Source organism: Capsicum annuum, chromosome 11 (assembly GCF_002878395.1).
Source record: "Capsicum annuum cultivar UCD-10X-F1 chromosome 11, UCD10Xv1.1, whole genome shotgun sequence".
NCBI classification, from domain to species: domain Eukaryota; kingdom Viridiplantae; phylum Streptophyta; class Magnoliopsida; order Solanales; family Solanaceae; genus Capsicum; species Capsicum annuum.
The window spans coordinates 49,656,822-49,676,422 of NC_061121.1; the positions used below are offsets into that span (position 1 = coordinate 49,656,822).

The 19,601-nt window shown below is 32.2% G+C and overlaps 1 protein-coding gene across 1 annotated transcript in view; it reads left to right on the top strand.

Annotated features, from left to right (window-relative positions):
* The window catches only part of LOC124888835, a 79,904-nt gene extending 61,428 nt beyond the window's left edge, over positions 1 to 18,476 (top strand). The window contains exon 2 of the mRNA XM_047400124.1: positions 18,255 to 18,476. Within this exon, the coding sequence (XP_047256080.1) occupies positions 18,255 to 18,476 (222 nt within the window). The remainder of the gene's footprint in view (positions 1 to 18,254) is intronic.
* Positions 18,477 to 19,601: the final 1,125 nt, after the last annotated feature.

Below are 19,601 nucleotides of genomic sequence, written 5' to 3' on the forward strand. Positions count from 1 at the left end.
CTGTCTGAGGACCGCACTCTCCATTTCCTAATAAGCATGGTATATGGCCTTCTCAAGTGTAGGATCAAGTATGTGGGGAAGGAAGGCAAAAAAAAGGACAGATGAACTCTTGATCAACTACTGTGGCATGCCGGTTTGTTTTGGATTGAAAGAGTTTTCCATAGTGACGGGCTTGAGATGAGATCATCCAAAAGAACTTTTTATCAAGGAAACACCCCATAAAGGGTCCAACAAATGCAAGGTAAAAAAATATTAGTTGTTGGGCATTGTTGGACCTAGCTACAGAAGGGAGGATTTGATGGCGGATCTCGAGAATTAAAATATACCAAAGCACTATAGGGAGAAATTGTACTTAGTTTGGTTTGTCCATTCTGTTTTATTGGAAAGAGAAATTAGGAAAGTCATAGAACATGATTTATTGGCACTTGCTAATGATTTTAGGAAATTCAATGATTATCCCTAGGGATATGACAACTACTACTTGACTATCAAATATTTACTTACAAAGCTATCCCCAAAGACGACTATATTATACGGCTTTTCCTGGGCTTTCATGGTAAAATTGATCATTATTTTTACTCATCCATTAATTTATATTGAATATAGTTATTATGACTTTTTTTTGCTTGCTTCCTGTTTACATTTTTTAGGCTTGGGAATGTGAAGCCATTCCTTCCTTCGAAAGCAGTTTAAGGATTACCCGGATAAGGTTTCTCATCCAAGAATCCTTAGGTGGTTGGCACCAACAAAGATCAGCAAAAAATATATTAAGGAGGTTGATATCTTTAACCCTATGGATGATGTAGTATGTTTTCTTTCAACTAAAATAATTTACCTCAAAGAAAGATATTGAAACAGATGTTCCATCTGTTGTGATAGATGGGTTGTCTTTTGCAATAAATTACTCTTCAACTGCAATTGGTGTAATAGATGGGTAATCTATTGTGACAAACGTTCCATATTTCACAACAGATTTATCATCTATTGCTCTGGTTCTCTGAACCGACTCAATAAATTATCCATCTGATGTAAATTATGCAATAGATGTGTAATCTAATGCAATATACTGTCAATCTGTTATGACACACAGATCAGCTGTTGCAGCAGCTATATCGTCTATTGCATAAGTTAGCTATGTTAACATCCATGTAACCCAACTGACTGCAAATTATTATTATATAATTTAAATTCCTTCTGTCTTTTTTTATAGGTTGTGTATCCTTGGATCATGCCTAACGCTGATGAGCTGGGGATGACTTTTTTCTTACTCTGGGTCTTGTTGATATAAAATAAGACCCAACGGTGGAGTTAATAAAGAAGGAATTAGCTAGATCAATATCCATAAGAAGAGCAGTTAGGCAAGGTCAGCCTAATGTTAAAGCTTTTCACGACCAACCTCAAACTGTAACAGATTTGGGTACTTTTTTTGAGGGTGTTACTAGTGGAGTTATTTATAATGGTGGCAGCAATCCTGATACTACTGCTACTGCCAGTCTTGATTATGAGCATGTTGATGCTCAGCAAAAAATAAATACTTTTGAAAACACCCCTTACACAGGTCCCTCTCATCCCTACACCGGTCCCTCCTACCCTTACAGTAGTCCCTCTCACCCCTCCTCACCCTTATGTTTTCATTACAAATTCAATATGTGCAAGAATAGAGAGGATAAACTCCTTGAAAAGCTAGAGAATATTGCTATAGCTGCCAAGGAGTTGAAATCCAGGTGGGGTGTCATACCATCCAATGAGGTGAGAGAGCCATGCACTTCTACAGTGATGAGTAGGAGGAAAAGAAGAAAAATTAGACAAATTTTCTCTGTTCTGAAAATAACAAAAACTGCAACTCCTTCCACTCCAAGAGTTGTTGAAGTTCAGGGGAGGCTGAAGAAGGTGGACATATTCATGGCACTTGACAAGGATAAGAAGAAGGAACTGCAAGAAATCATGAATGACAGGACGAAGGTTAAAAAAGAATACACCATGCATTCATTTGCCGCCAAAGACTTCACGAATATGACAAATATGTGTGTGTGGTACAAGGAAAATATAAGTTTAATTTTGCTAACCTAGCCTTCCAATTTACTCTACGAAGAAGAATATATGCAGCAGATGTGTAATCTGTTGTAACATCTTGGTATTCTATTACAACATAATACACATCTGCTGCATAAGTTGTGTTGGCTGGGTAATCTGTGGACTGATTCAGAGAACCTTATGCATCAAATTCTTTCCACTGTATTTTTATTCTTTACAATTACTAACCTATTTAAAAATTATCTTCTTATACCACAGTATGTTGATGAAATTCTCTGCCTCATAAGGGGAAGGCAATTAGCGTACCCGGATGCTTATAATGCTACCGATAGGATAATAAACCTCAACTTCTACAATAATTTCAAGGATAAGTACTCTAATCTCCATAAACTAGCTGATTCTGGTGAACCGAGATTTGGTAAGTTAGTTTCTACTTTCCAATGGGATAAAGAAATGATTAAATATGTTAGAAGGAAGAGGCCATATCCACATGGCAAGAGCTGGACCAAGGAAAAGAAAATCCTTGCAGTCATGAACATGGAAGTCAAATATTTTCTAATTGTTGAGGTACTACTCTACGAGGGAAAGATTAAGGTTTATGAATGCAACTTACCTATCTTCAGCGAGGATACATTTTTAGCCTACATGCAACCACTCTTGAAGTTGTTGCCCAAGTTGTTGACGCAGAGTAAGCTGATGGATCATTTGCCGGCTGAAGTCTTGACGAAGGAATCATGGGATTTTTAAGGTCAAAATAAGAACATCAAGCTCCCAAAAAATAAAATCGGTGCAGCGTGCGGGCCGTACTCGCTTGTGTATATCGAGTGTTTGCTGACCGGCACAAAAATGACTGGTATATCTGATGTTGTTGAGAAAAAGATGCAATGGGTCTGGGTTTATGGGGTACTAACTCAATGGTTGGAGCTCGTGTATAAAAAACAATATGTACAAAGACAGAAATGAACACGATAATATTTTTTCATTTCAAGCCACTTCACTTTACTTTACATGTATTGGTAATAATTTTTATGTCTGCGGATAGTTGGATTTTTATAATACAACAGATAGTATATCTGTTGTGACAGATATAATACCTGTTGTGACAGGTTGATTAGCTGTTGGAATAGGTTGGTCATCTGTTGTATCAATAGATGTTTCCTAGTCTCTCTGTCGCAACAAATATCCAATCTGTTGCAACATATAATCTATCTGATGCAACTGATAGGTAATTTGTTGGAAAAAAATAAGAAAGTAGAAAGACCTGTTATATAATTTCTAGTAGATGACCTAACTAAATAGTTGGAGTCCGTGTATAAAGAACAATATGTACATAGACGGAGACGAACACGATAACAATTTTTTATTTCAATCCACCTCACTTTACATGTAGTGGCATTAATTTTTTTATGTTTGTGTATAGTTGAATTTTTATAATGCAATAGATAGGATATCTATTGGAAAAGATATAGTACCTGTTGTGACAGATTGATTATCTATTGGAATAGGTTGGTCATCTATTGCATTATGAAGATGTTTCCCCGTATGTCTATCGCAATAGATATCTAATCTATTATAATATATAATCTTTCTATTGCAACTGATAGGTAATCTGTTGGAACAAATCAAGAAAGTAGGAAGACCTGTTATATAATTTCTAGCAGATGACCTACGTGTTGCATCTCATGTTGCAACATATGTCTAAATCTGTTTGATAAGATATATCGTCTATTGCAGCAGATGTATTATCTGTTGCGATATTTGAATCTAGTATTCCATTTCAATTAACATGTTCAAAATTAAGGATTAAATTATATTCATAGACAACATAAAATAAGTTAAAGCCTTCAAAAATTACATAAAATAACTCAAAAAATAAATGAAATGTAAGAAAATCATTATTGGTACAAATGATCTACTCTACAAATAAATCAACAAGTTAAACCAAGGAGGATAGGTTATTACATTGACAGAATTAAGCTATAAAGATCTACTCAATATGGACAAGTTGTTCTTCATCTAGTGCTGTAAAATTCGGCTTTGGTCATCGTGGATCTTTAATGTCTCTTGCGTACGGCTTTTGAGCTTTTGCTTCTCCGTATTTCCATAAAAGAGCAGCATATCTTTTGCGGAGTAATCCGGTATCAAGTCCATCATTTGGTACTTGTAATCCATCGCTCAAATACTCAGTATACGAAGCAACAAAAATACCACAATCCCTATATTAAAAAAACAAATAATCCATATCTCGCAATTCATGCAAGTGTTGTGAAATTTGTCGAATGAAAATAAATCATGACACTTAAACTTACAGGCTACCAATGGTTTGTTGAGCAATTCCTTCAACATATTGTACATCAAATGGATTACCTATTTTATCCCGGTATGCTTCAATCGTCGACCAATCAGTACGAACCTTTTGATCCAAAAAGCCACTCATATCAAGGTAAGTAAGCAATATTTTGGCCAACTTTTGTATCTCAGACGATGGTCCGGAACATCTCCTTTGCGACATTGAGTCATAAACTCAGATGCGTCTTTCTTTTAGAACGATGACAGCCAACATCCAATGGAATTCATCACCACAATTGATTGAGATGTACACTTCATCGACCAAGTGCTAAGGTAAGCTTGCCGGAATGCTAAAACCTTTGATGATATTGATTAAGCATTCCTCATTTCGGAAAACTTCCGATTGTTGTTGACAATACCTATCATAGGCATTATTGATGTAAACTTTGTACAAATAATTGCCTGTTGTGTATCTATATTGTTCTTGTATTTGAAACTTGGCCTTCTTTTGGGTTAGTAAAAAATAACATCGATGTGCTGCGCATATCATCAAATATTTCAGATTACATGATGAAAAAATTAATACGCAGATGCTATTAAATAAAGTATTAATTAATAGTAATATATATGGTATTTAAACCTCATCATTCTAGAGAGTTTGGGGCTGTGACATCAAATAGAACCAATTCTTCATTCTGAAATGTGCAACAATAAAGTCGAACATATAAAAACCAAGACTCGATTCATTTACTTTGTAGCGTTCATCATTTTATTTTCTACATAATGATTTATATGTGTTAATGTCACGTTCTTGCAACAAGAATAGTATAAACCAATATCTTTAAAAATTGATTTATGTAACTACCGACATGATGCTTTAATAGCCCATCGGCAATCCATTCTGAATAGTTGTTGATCAACTGTGTTAGTTTTTTTGGAGTCTCATCCGAGATGTTGAATCCTTTAAACGGGTAATTCTTCCATTCTTCCTAACTGAAAGGCTCCACTTTTTCTTCTTCTTTGGAAGCAGTTGATGGATTATCAGCTGTGATATTATGCTCTTCAGTAATGGCTTCTACTATGACATCCACCTGGAAAGACAGAATTTTTAATGCTAATTACAGATATACAACAGATTGTCCATCTGTTGTAACAGATGAGCCTTATGTTGCAACAAATAGATCATCTATTAGGATGAATTTGAATAGGTAAATTAGAGAAGTATGATAATTTTGAATAGATGATCCACCAGTTACAACTTAAGACTCATCTGTTGCAATAGATAATGCTTCTGATGCAATAGGTTAGACAATAGTTACAACAAATGTATATATCTGTTTGATAATTTTCAACAAAAGTATCCTCTATTGAAACAGATATGTGTCTATTTGTTTGTTGGAACAGGTGATGTACATTCACCTTCTTTGGCTCATGCTGCTCTTCTGTGGCCCTTGTACACTGAACATTAATGTAAGACAAAGACAGAGGCATTGCAATTTTGCTTTTTATGCTGCTTGATGATGCCTTGAAAGTATCTTTCCTTCTCCTCTTAGCCACCTTGATCTCTAGTGGAGTGTTTGGATATGAAATCCTCCTTGATGGAATGATACTCCTCTTAGATGCCATTTTCTTTATAGAAGCAGTTAGTGCATTAATAGCATTAATCACTCCATCGTGTTTTGCCTTGCATTCTTGACATTTTCATACAGAACATTTCGTAGATATGGCAAAATCTGGAGAAAAATTTGTACAACCAGTATCATAATCATAATGGATTTTTGTTTCAAAACTGTAAGAGGAGCATCATTAACCCCAACAGCAACACCACTACCACTACCATCATCAATAACAACAAGCCCACCCTCTAAAATTATTTTTCTTCTGATAGCTGTTTCTCCAAACAATTCCATTTTTATTCCATCAACAACCTTAGGGTCTGATAAAGTCTGCAGAGACTGTAAAGTAAAAAAAAATGGCATCTTCAACTCTCGGTTGGTCGAAATAAGCCACGGATGGACAATCTAAAGTAAATTAGTACATATATTAGAATGATGATAAAGTCATTTAAAATAATCATTAATTAAAATAAAAACTTGATTAGAATTGGACTTACTGCTTCCTTCAGGGGGTTGAAAAGATCAAGAAATTTTGCATAACCATCTCAGGATTCTTGGACAGGTAACTTCTTCCTGGTAGTTCACTTGTTGTCTAAAATAAGGAATGACTTCAAATGCCCAAGCCTATAACATAACGCCAATAAATCAAAAGCATTATTGAATAAAAAAATGATAAATCATATCATGATAAAAGAAATATTTACCATGAAGGCCTATGGAAAGCTATATAAGTCTACTGTCTTTGGCGTTATTGTTAACGTCTCTTTCCCAAAGAATATTATGTACAAACCAAACCAAGCACTATGATTGCTTGTGCTTCTTTGAAAGTCCTTTACCTTTCAACGCTTCTATCAAATTTTTATTTTTGAAGCTTGGACCAACAATGGACACCAGGTCCTCACGATCACTCGACTTGCTTTTGTCTCTTTTGGGTGTGTGGGGTGCTTTTTTTTGGGTCAGAGTAGGCATAACTTGAGAAGGAGAAGGAGGATAACATTTTAGTTCGGTAGCTATGGCAAACTCCATCCAATCAAAACAAACAGGCATGCCACAATAATTTATCCACACCTTATCTATCTTTTCTTTATTTTCATACATAAACCTACGCTTGAGAAGATCATATACCATTTTCATCTAGAAATGAGCATTATTGTCCTTCGGTAAATCAAGATATCACCTAAAACAGCTTTTCCTGAAATAAGTATCCAATTTTTGTTCTCGAAGTATTTTTCTGAAGGTGTCAAAATTTTTTCCCATGGCTGACTTAACCACGAAATCACCCGTTAAATTTTTGGCACCATCGCATTGCATTCTGATAGAATAACGGTCAATGCTGAAGGTTTTGACCAACTCTTTGGTGGAAGGGCTATTAATATTTGGATCATCTCTTTTGAGACATTCCTCCTCCCCGTGTTCATCATCTTCTGCTCCTGATTGAGATAACACTTGTAAAGCAAGTTCATAGAGTGGTGGATGTAGCCGAGCTGCTGCACTTGTTCCTTTACTTGGACTTGATTCGATTTCTTTTCTTTTGGGAGCCATATTATCTTAAATTAGCAGGAACATAAAATAGATTATAATTGATTAATGCATCATTAAAAAAGAATAACAGTAAATCTAACATGCACAATGGTAAAATAACAGTTCTAATAGACAACCTATATGTTGCACCAAGTATGTTATCTGTTGCAACATATAACCGACCTGTTGCAACAGATGAGTAAGCCGTTGGAAATAATAAAAACAAATCACTAATCTGTTGCATTAGGTATTTTATCTGATGAAACATATAACCGACCCGTTGCAGGGAATGAGTAAATCATTGGAAACTATAAGAACAGATCACTAATCTGTTGCACCAGGTAGTTTATCTATTGCAACATATAACCAACCTATTGCAAGGATGAGTAAACCGTTGGAAACCATAAAAATAGATCACTAATCTGTTGCACCAGGTAGTTTATCTATTGCAACATATAACCAACCTATTGCAAGGATGAGTAAACCGTTGGAAACCATAAAAATAGATCACTAATCTGTTGCACCAGGTAGTTTATCTGTTGCAATATATAACTAACCTGTTGCAATGAATGAGTAATCCATTGAAAACCATAAAATAGATCACTAATCTGTTGCACCAGGTAGTTTATATGTTGCAACATATAACCAACCTGTTGCAATGGATGAGTAATCCGTTGGAAACCATAAAAATAGAATTCTAATCTGTTGCAACATATAACTGAATTGTTACAATGGATGAGTAATCCATTAGAAATCATAAAAATAGATCACTAATCTGTTGCACCAGGTATGTTATCTGTTGTAATATATAACTGACCTGTTACAATGAATAAGTAAATTGTTGGAGATCATAAAAATAGACCACTGAACTGTTGAAACATATCATTCATCTATTGCAAAATAAGTTATCTGTTGGATCAATGTTGTTTAGATTTATTCTAAATAAAAGAGTCGTCTGTCGCAATAGATGAATGATCTGTTAGATTGTTCATCTGTTGTATTAGATTTTTATAGTTGTGTCAGATTTTAATCTGTTGCATCAGATATTTTCATCTGTCGCATCAGATGTTTCATCTATTGCATCAGATGTTTCATCTGTTGCATCAGATGTTTCATTTGTTGCAACACCATTTTTACCAAGACAAACAACAAATCAGCCCAACAACACCAACACATCACACACACACATACATTAAGAACATCAGCTGTGAACAAAAATCACCAACAAATTCGAATCAACAGTATGACAACAACAAGAAAAAATTCCAGAACTTAGGATTTTATTTAGTCCACAATTCTATACTAGAAGAGTAGTTGACTCAAGTTTCTCTGTTTCTTCATAATTTTTAACCTGTGAAAAAAGAAATGGAATGACGAAGAACTCAAAGTTGTTGTCACCAGAGAAGTCTTCACGATGATTGACGGTTAAAAGTCAAAAGAGAACTCGCTCAACTATTTTTTGCCGAAGGTTGAAGTCACCGGGGATTGAAAGAAGAATTTTGCAGAACTATTGGTTAGGAGAGAGTTGAGAAAAGATGTCAAGAGAGAGAGGAGAGAGATTGATTGGTTTGGATTAAAGAGGGGTGTGGGTTGATTTGTATTTTTGAAAAGATTAGAAAATTTTGAAAATATTAATCAAGTCCATAATTAACTTATTCAAGTTTCCTATGATGTTTGATCCTTTAAGTTGGTCAATGTCACCAATCCTTCATTTAAGACTTAAAAGACACCATTCCTTCAATTTACTACACTTACTTACTTCTTAGCTCACAACAAAAGTATAAACTCCTTCAGAGGATGATTAATACCTCTCGCACATCAAAACACATTAAACTACTCTTTATCCATCTCACACGAATAACACAAGGAAAGCAGAAACCTCAGATGATAAAACAAGAAGCTCAATTTTAATTCTTGACTTATCAAAAAATGCATATTGAAATATCCATAAATTTTGACATACCCAAACTATGATTAATCCATAAATACTGAAAATCTATGTAGAATCAACTTACCTGAATTGCATGTTGGAAGTTTTCTTATGAAAAAACCTCTAACTTATTTTCTTACAGATTTAACTTTGTTGAGACAAATTCGTAAGAAGTCTTAAAAGATATTATAGAGAGAACCATAAAATCGAAGTTGAAGTCCATTTCGAAACTAAATCGAAAGAAAAAAGTATAATAGGTAATATAAGATGAAAATTCTCAAAAACACGCTGGAGGAAATGCTAGAGAGGGTTTGTCGAAGAGTGGGATTTGCTGGAAAGAAGGTTTGCTAAAAAGAGGGTCCAATGGGAGAGTTCGAAGGAGAGAGCTTCAGAAAACCTTAATCTACATATATCATTGTAAAAGAAAAAAAAATTCAAATGGGTATAATGGGATAATAAAAGAATATATCAAAATCTATCTATATATATTATAAAGTAGAGGACGAAGCATTCTATATATATTATAAAGTAGAGGACGAAACATCAGAAGAAGAAGCCAAGTGGCAAGCTTCTAAGAAGCCACGTGTCCGTTTTTTAGGACAAGTTTAATAGTATTGTAATAAGATTTTTATAATTATTTGAATTTGAAAATACATTATCTTTTAAGCAAATATTATTATTATTAATTATTTTTAAAATAGAAACCAACAATGAAAGAGTTCTAAATGAACTCTTATATTTCATAAACTTATCTATATCAAATATAATGACAAATATATTATAATCATTATCATTGATAAATATAAATAATATATTTGTGGTGCTTATTCTTCCTTGCGATTATTTTAAAATTTTAAATATAAATTAAAATTTAATAACTAAATCCAACGTATATATCTATTTTAAATGCCTTTATATATCTAAGTTGTCTATTTATTTTTATATAAAGAAAACTACTAACAAACAAACAAAAGAAAGAAAGAAAGAAAAAAAGGGAAAAAAAAAAAGAAAATTAAAAAAATGTGCAAAAAAAGAGGTTAAACTATCACAAAATAATTAAGACTAATAAATTATTAATTTTAAATTTAAAATAATTATAAAATAAAATTGCATATTAAAAATAGTTAGTTATCACATTTGAGAGTTCTAATTAGACTCAAATCAAGTTTTGAATTGAAAGATTAAATATTTGAATTTGAAATACATTTATTAAAAGATATTCATTATCTCAAAAATAAAACCCATAATTGAAGAGTTCTAATAGATATTTGATATTTCAAACTTATCTCTTCAAAATTCAAATATTATAAAATATAGTTAAATATAATTTATTTATATATTAATGAAATAAACTGGGTTTGTTATTGATCAATGAAATATGTATATTTTATTAAAATAATAATAATAATAATAATAATAATAATAATAATAATAATAATAATAATCCCTTGTAGTTTTAAATTTAGCCTGAAAGATAAAGACCCTCTTTAAATTTGAATTGATAAGCAAATATTTTAAGCATTGTAAATTAATAAAATAATAAGATAATTAAATTAAGAATTATTTAAGTGATAAATAGATTATTTGAATTTTGTATGAAAAAATACACATTGATTATTTAGTACTGCAAATTCACAAAATTGACAATTGTACAACTTCTCATTAAGTAATTAAAAACATGATTGCAAACTTTTAAAATGAATTATCAAAAAATAATTAAATAATTTTTTTAAACAAAATTACATAACAAAAAAAATGAAAAAGTCCCTCATAAAAGGCCATACTAAATGCACATGTTTGGACATTTATTTTTTTCTTTAAAAATAACATAAAAAATAAGAAGCCATATGGCAGTTTTTAAGACATATTTAATAACTTGTAATAAATGATTTAGAAATATTTGAATTAGAATTTTTTTCTTTTAACAAAAGAATTATTAGTAGCTTAAAGTTAGAACGTAAGATTGAAGAGTTCTACATGAACTCTAACTATTTCATAAACTTATCTCATTTAATTTTAAATTTAAATTGAACTCCTCTTTAAATTTGAATTGATAAAAAAATCTTTATGCATTCTAAATAAATAAAATAATAAGATAATTAAAGAAACAATTATTTAAATGATAAATATATTATTTAAAGTTTGTATGAAAAAATACACGTTGATTATTTAGTACTGTGAATTCACAAAATCCTACACAAAATTGATAATTGTACAACTTATCATTAAGAAATTATAGGATTACAAACTTTCAAAACGGAAGTAATTAAATATTTTTTTAAACAAAATTAAATAATAAAAAAAATAAAAAATCCCCTCATAAAAAGTCATACTAAATTCACACGTTTGGGCATTTATTTTTTTCCTTAAAAATATCATAAAAAATAAAAAGAATGTCTCCTCTTTTTTTTTTTTTTTTTTAAAACCAATTAAATGAGTTGAGTTCCTAATAAAATGCTAACTCTTGCGCTTTTTAAGTTTGGAAATATACAATTTTTTATATGATTTATTTTCTTTATGATGAAACTATAAATTATAAGATAAAGATATTGTGAAAAAAATTAGGGATAAGGAAGAATAATAAACTAATATTCTTTTAACTAATTTATATGATATTTAAATTTGAATTTCAATGAAATTTGAATTTAAATGGAGTTTGAATTTGAATGAAGTACTAACTTCTTACCTCTATGTCTCATATATATATACACACACACATACATATGTCATGAGTTTTATTAATAATTTTTTACTGCACTGTTTATATTTTTTAGTTTCAAAAACTATTTTTATTTAATATTTTTTTTTGTTTTTATATGAAGGTTGGATATGACATATTCAGTTTCATCTCCTCTATTAACGTTTAAGGTATACCAATTTAAATTAATATCGATATATCTTTTTCTGACGATTCAATTTAAGGAATAATATTATTGTTACCATTCTCTTTTTTAATCATGATCCAACGTGTATTCCATCATCATCTCTTTCTATTGTTTTTCATGTTTGTTAAGGTGCACAATAGTTTCTTTATTTGAATTCACTTATTGATTTTATCACAGAATTTTTAAAAAATGTATATTATTTGATATTATTGCACTACTTTAAATAAAAAAAGAAAACTTTATTAGAATTACAGATTTCGATTATTACACCCTCCTCCAGTGAAATTGATAAAAGCATCAGAAGCTCATTTCATACTTTTGAGAAATTGTTAGCAACGAAAAAATAATGATTAAAAAAAATTTGTCCATCACATTTCAAATGAAAAATGTCTTAGGTATATTCATAGAAAATAAAGCAAGAAGAATTATAGTTTTTTAACCAGAAGAAGATACATTTGAATTTAAAAGTTAAAATTTCAATAATTTTTTGAACTTTTTGGTCACTTTTTTGTTTAATTTTACATTTAAATGTGGCTTATATGAAATACATAGTATATTTAACAAAAATTAGATAGATTAATTTTTCTAAAAAAGATTGAATTGAAAATACATTATTTTTAAAATTCACACATATAATTTTTTTTCAAGTTTTATTTTATACATCTTCCCAAAAAGTATCAATCCCCTTTTAACTTAAGGATGACCTAAAAACGTGGCTAGAATCAGTTGAAATTCAACAAACATACATCGATGTACATTAGCTACATTAAGCCAAGTGATAAGTTGTTCTATAAAATTTAAATTGAAGAGCGGTGAATAATAGAATAAAAGTTCAAAAATAAGAAAATCATAAGTAAAAGAAAAGAGAAGCACTTATTCTAAAGATCACTAAATAAAGATCACTAAATAATTCTATTAAGTGAAAATATAATAAAGAAAAATATCAAACATAAAATTTATCGATAATTATCTGATTTATTTTCTTAGTCATACAAATTTGATTGTGGGAGGTTGTACATTCATTGAGGAATATATGATTATTGATTTTTTTTAAAAATAATCCGATTTAATTAGTAGTGAAAATGTAATAAAAAAAATATGTAACATAAAAATTTATCGATAATTCCATGATTATTGTCTTTATTCATATAGATTTGATTGTGAGGTTGTGATGGTGTTGGTGCGTGTTGGGCTAGGGGGCATGTAATAAAGAAAAATATGAAACTTAAAAGCTTGATTTGATTGTGGGATCGTGATGATGTTGGTGTGTGTCTGGAGGGTGGGAGAGGGTCGTTGTACATTTAAGGAAAAATAAATTTATTTTTTTAACAGAATATCATAATATGTTCAAACAAAATATTACGATTTAAAATGATTCCGCGCATCGCGCGGATACGTATACTAGTGTATATAATAAAGCAAAGAAGTTAGCTTAAAATTAAGCTAAGTGGCATATTGAGAACTAGCCACTTGATATTTTGGCAACAAAAATCTATTTTGTTGGTAATAAAATTTATTTTACTTTTGTTTATTTTTATTCTATTATTTCATATTGTGATAAAAAAAATTAGAATAGACTCCTACGAATGAACACTATTATAATTATTTATATATTTCACATCTATGTTTATTTTTATTCTATTATTTCATATTGTGATAAAAAATAATTAGAATTGACTCCTATGAGTAAACACTTATTATAATTATTTATATATTTCATATATTGGTAAAAAATAATTACTACTAATTCCACTATCATTACTACTGATTGAATAAAATTTTCTCTTTTCTGGCAATTACTACTAATTCCACTATCATTTGTAGTAATTCCATAATAAAAATAATTACTATTGATTCAATAAAAATTTCAAATTTTCGGCAATTACTACTAATTACACTATCATTAGTAGTAATTTCACAATAAAAATAATTACTACCGATTCAATTAAAATTCCATATTTCCGGCAATTACTACTAGCTAATTCCAATAACCAGATATATATTTCAATCACGCATATTCCTAGCTAATTCCATAATTTGTATTTCAATTTTCAGATATATATTCTAATCAATCAAGTGATTGCTTCTTATTTCATGATTTGTATTTCAATTGATTTCACAATTTATGGTAAGTGAATCATATCATCATATATGGCTATGGTAAGTGCTGCTAAATTGTATTACAGCTAATCATGATTAAAATGCATATAAGATTGGTAACTAAATATTTGATCTCTCTCTCTATATATATGTTAAAGTAATATATTCTGATCATAGTTGATTCTAATTAATTTTACCTGTAAAAATTACTATATAATATAATGATTCCTACTTAATACAAATATTGAAACTACAGAGGCATCTATAGAAAAAAAATCACTTAACTCCTTCGCTTTATTAATATTATGGATGCTAAGATTGACTTAATCAAAGAGGTTTCAGGGACAAAAATGCAGTAGTGTCTAAAAGTGCAAGTCGTACGATTGTGGGTTATTCCTGATTGTGAAAAGGAAGACAATCCACAATCGATGGAGATGGTGCTGCAGGACGTAAAGGTATTCATATATCACTTTTAAAATTAGTTGTCCATGTATATATTGACGTTTTCCAATTATGGATATAATATAGGTGCTGAATTTTTTATAGAGATCGTATCCATGCAACTATTGGGAGATATGTTATGCATTTGTTCAAGGAAAAAATAAGTGAACTTGGGTTATATAAAATGAAAAACTTCATGGTTGGTCCAAATACTTTCAAGTTTAAGACCACTAAGCACAAGATGAGGTTGATGTTCATAAAAAGAACAATGATTGAAGAAATAAATGATCCACTTTTTGGTATGAATATCTTCAATATACGACCTTATAAGCATTTGATTGACCAAGTGGATGTTAACGAGAACGATTATTTTGTAATTATCATAACAGATTTATATTGTAATATACATCGTTACTTTTTAACCAACTTATTATGATTTTTTGGATCTGTATTAGATGTCGTTAGTGAGATTGTTGGCCATGGGGCAATTCAATCTCACAAACAAATGATAAGATCGGTGTCTTTATGAATGTCGAGCTACAAGACCACGAGTAATCTCATATTTTATGCATAGAATTACTAATTCCTAAAGAACTGACATTTTTTCCTTTGTTATGATGATGTATACTTTCATGTAGGTTGAACAGCATTGAGGCTACTTTTTTGGGTGATTTTGTTGAACAAATCATTCCATATTTGGATGGATCCAACACTGATTCAGTCGTAGTTGTTATGCAATTCGTTCGAGCGCATAAATTCTAAGGTACAAATTGTCTTGTGTATATTTAACCAAGTACTTATATAGTTAACAACTTATGTATGCTTAACTTTGTTTGTGTTTGAGAATATAGATAAGTACTCTGTTCGTAATACTTGGCATGCTTCAAAGCTGTGGGTTAATCTCGATCTTCCTCAAGTTGTTGATTTTAAGATTAGATTTTCTATTGTAACGCCCCGTAAAAAGTCCTCCATGTGTTATGTCGTAGTAGCTTGCTTATATAGTTGAAGACTTACTTTTTTTTTCAAAGTGTCAAAGAAACTTATTCTCATTTTGAATTCCCTATCTTTGAGGATTTTATTTTCGACCTTTCTGAGCTTCATTTCTTAATTTTTTTGTTAATATACGATGGGGAAAGTTAATAGTATGTCTTGGGTGCATTTTGGGGGAAAAACATACTAGTTTGAAATGCTCCAACATTTTGAGCGCAGTTTGGGCGCATTTCAGGGACAGATTCAGGGACAACTTCAAATGATCATAAATTACTGTTTATAATGAACTGGGAGAGCTACTATGTATCATGTTAAATCTCTTTGAGTCTTCTTTCCAATGCCACTGATTTCATCCAAATCCAACGTCTCAGTCAAAAATTATGCCCGTTTTACTTCAACATATCAGCCTGTCAACTGGCAGAAATTTCTGCAATATTTTTAATTTCTTTAGGGGTAAAATGGACATTTACCATCCCCTATCATACACTAACAGGAGATTTAAGACTCAATTGACCAATATATGGTTATTTTCTTTCAATTTCTCAAGAACCAAACCCCTTAGTCCCAAAATAAAAATCAAAATCCCTCAAAATTCAACCGTAAAATTTTGAAATTTATTTAAGATTCAAAATCCCCATTGCGAGGGCTACAAGAAGCACCCATCAATTATTCGTATAGCATATCTAACGCGAGAGTTCATTCGAAAGCTTCTAATCTAAGGTATGCAGGGTTTTCCCAAAAATCTCATGGGCATAGAAATCAAGATTTTAAGAAAAGGGTTTCGGATTTATGAATATATTCATGTTTTAGAAACATTAATGATATTGTTTTGGTCTTTAGGCCTTCCCCAAATTAATTTGAATTGATATATGTATATAGGTACGTGTTTTAATGTTAATGATTGAATTGAGAGCATGATTCATGTAAAAATCCCTCTCTGGTTATGATTTTCTTTACTTATCATATACTATGGATTATCTTGAATGCATCATTGAAAAACATGATATGAAATGCCTTAAGTATTGTTATAAGTGGGTTATGATTTTGATTTCAAAAGAGAGGGTAGTTATGTTGATAAATGTTGAAAATATTCATATTATGAAAGAGTGCATGATTTTGCCAAAAGCACATGACCACCATATGTTTGAAGGATTCTTGCATAGTTTTGACTTATGTTTCAAAACATGAAATCTCTTAAACTATTTGCATGTTTGAGTGGTCTGAATTGAGTTTTCATGAAAGAATCATGCATGGTCCAATGTGGCTCAGAATTAGGACTTACAAGTCTTGGTGTGACGACACCAACACAGTTAAAGCCATAGTAATTCAGAATAAAATAGAACACATGTTTGAAATCAGATTTTCAGATGTTGAAACTAGAAGTATGCATGATTCAAAATAAGATAAAATTGGGCATAAAAAGAGCTTAGGTGGTTCCCCGAAGAAGGTATGAGTTCAGATAACTCATTTCCCAAAATCGTAATTTGTCGATCCGGGTATATTATTATATGCTGGCCTAGTGCCCTATGGCGTATCAGACTCAGACACTCCAACTCTTGCGTCATACTTGGGTTGGGAGCTTCCCCGTTGAGTCAATGACGGATTTCATATAGCCCATGAAATATCAGACTTGTAGCGGAGTGCCACCTAACTCAGAAGTAATACAAAGAGTGGAAACGGTATTGTCAAGAATGGTTTATGATTTTCAGAAAAGTGCCCATGTGTTTTGAAACTATTTTATGATGTTTTTTAACCCTCTCTTAACTATTTAATATTTATGAAAATTTGTTATTTTGGATTTCTTCGCGTACCAGTACATTTGTATTGACCCCCTCCCCCTATCTCTCAGGTTCTGAGGCTCAGTCTAAGAATCTACATAAGCAGTAGATTTCATTGGATAGAGTTACAGTGTTCAGATTGTGAGCCTTCTATATTTTAGAAGGCCTGTTTACTTTTTGATAATTATTATTAGTTATAGTTTTGGTCTACTGGGGGCCTTGTCCCAGTTGTGTTAGTGATCATGTAGTAGAGATTTCACAAACGGTTTGTAGATGTTGTTAGATGGTTTTAGATTTCATTCTCCATTTCTAACTTGATATCATATTTATGACCACAATTCTATTTGTAATAATTTTTGCATTTCCTTATTTGTGTATGAATGGTGTATATGATTTCAAGATAGAAGGGTGTCCGAGCCTTCAAAGTTTGGGATGCTCGTCACAGCCAGGGCCTCGGTTTGGGTCATGAAAAACTTGGTATCAGAGCACGGTTCATGGTCCCAGGGTATCTGCTAAATCGTATTGGGTAGAGTCTTGTTTATGGGTGTGTAGCGCGCCATACTTATAAGCAGGAGGCTACTAGGCATTTAGGAATGTTTCCCGTCTTTTTGATTTAGTTCATGCTTTGGAGTCTAATCTGTCCTCTAATCAATGATCTCTTGCTTTTCAGAAAATATTCATGCTTCCTCGTCGCTCCAACAATCAGAATACTCAAGATGATGAAGTGCGCCTTACCTATGGGATGCAGACCCATAATAGAGCGCACACCCCTGAACCTGTCCCTACTCTGAGAGTGCCTCCAGTACTGGCCAGTCCTCCTCGAGCTCCAAGAATAAATATTAATCGTCCCCAGTCTTCTCAGAGGGACATATCGAATGAAAAATTCAGATAATCCATCCACATGCTTGCATAGCTGGTAGCCGCACAGACTCAGAGGTCAGAGGATACTGGGTCTAAATCTATTACTTCTGAGGCTACTAGGGTGGTCCAGTTCATGAGAATGAACCCACCTAAATATTTTGGTACTAAGGTAGAAGAGGACCCACAGGAGTTCATAGACAAAATGGAGAAGATTTTCAGAGTAATACATGTGGATCAGGTGGAAGAGGTTGAGTTAGCAGCATACCAGCTTAAGGATGTAGCGAACCAATGGTATAACGAGTGGGAGGATGCGAAGGGTGAGAGTGCTGAGCCTACAGTTTGGACCGAGTTTGTGGAAGCTTTTCTTGATCGGTTCTTTCCTTTAGAATTGAGGAAAGCCAAAGTAGAGGAATTCATGAATCTTAAGTAGGGAAAAATGAGTGTCCAGGAGTACACTCTGAAGTTCAACCAACTGGACCGTTATGCACCAGAGATGACAGGTAATATGAGAGCCTGGATGAGGAAATTTACATCCGGCCTTTCAGATGATCTAGCACTCGAATGTCAAGGAGAAATGCTAAACAGGGATATAGACTTTGCTAGGCTATCAATCTACATGCAGTAAGTTAAGGAAAAGAAAAAGAAAAATGCTGATTCTAGGGAGAAGGACAGGCAGGCAAAGAGAGCCAAAATAGCAGACCAGAGTAACAGTTAGCAGCAGAATGGTAACTGGGGTAACAAATGGCAAAAGAAAAAGTTTTGGGGCAAGGCGCAGTCTGCAGCTAGCGTCCCATCACCCAGACCCCCAGTTGATAGATGATTCCAGAGTTTTTAGACTAATCATGGATCTAGGGTGTAGGATACCAAGTCATAGGGCAGTGTGGCACAGCAGCATCGTACTCTTCCATGGTGTGAGAATTGCGGTAAGCATCATCCAGGAAGGTGTCAGCTGGGCTCACTGATGTGTTATTCATGTGGTCAGACGGGTCATTTTCAAAGGGATTACCTTTTGGCTAGAAGGAGTGTTGGGGGTGCCAAGTCTCAGGCAAACTCTTCTGCACCACGACCACCTAAAAAAGGTGCCACTTTAGCTACCAAGAGTGGTCTCAGCCGGTTGTACACCTTGACCAACCGCTAGGAGGCAGAGGCCTCACCA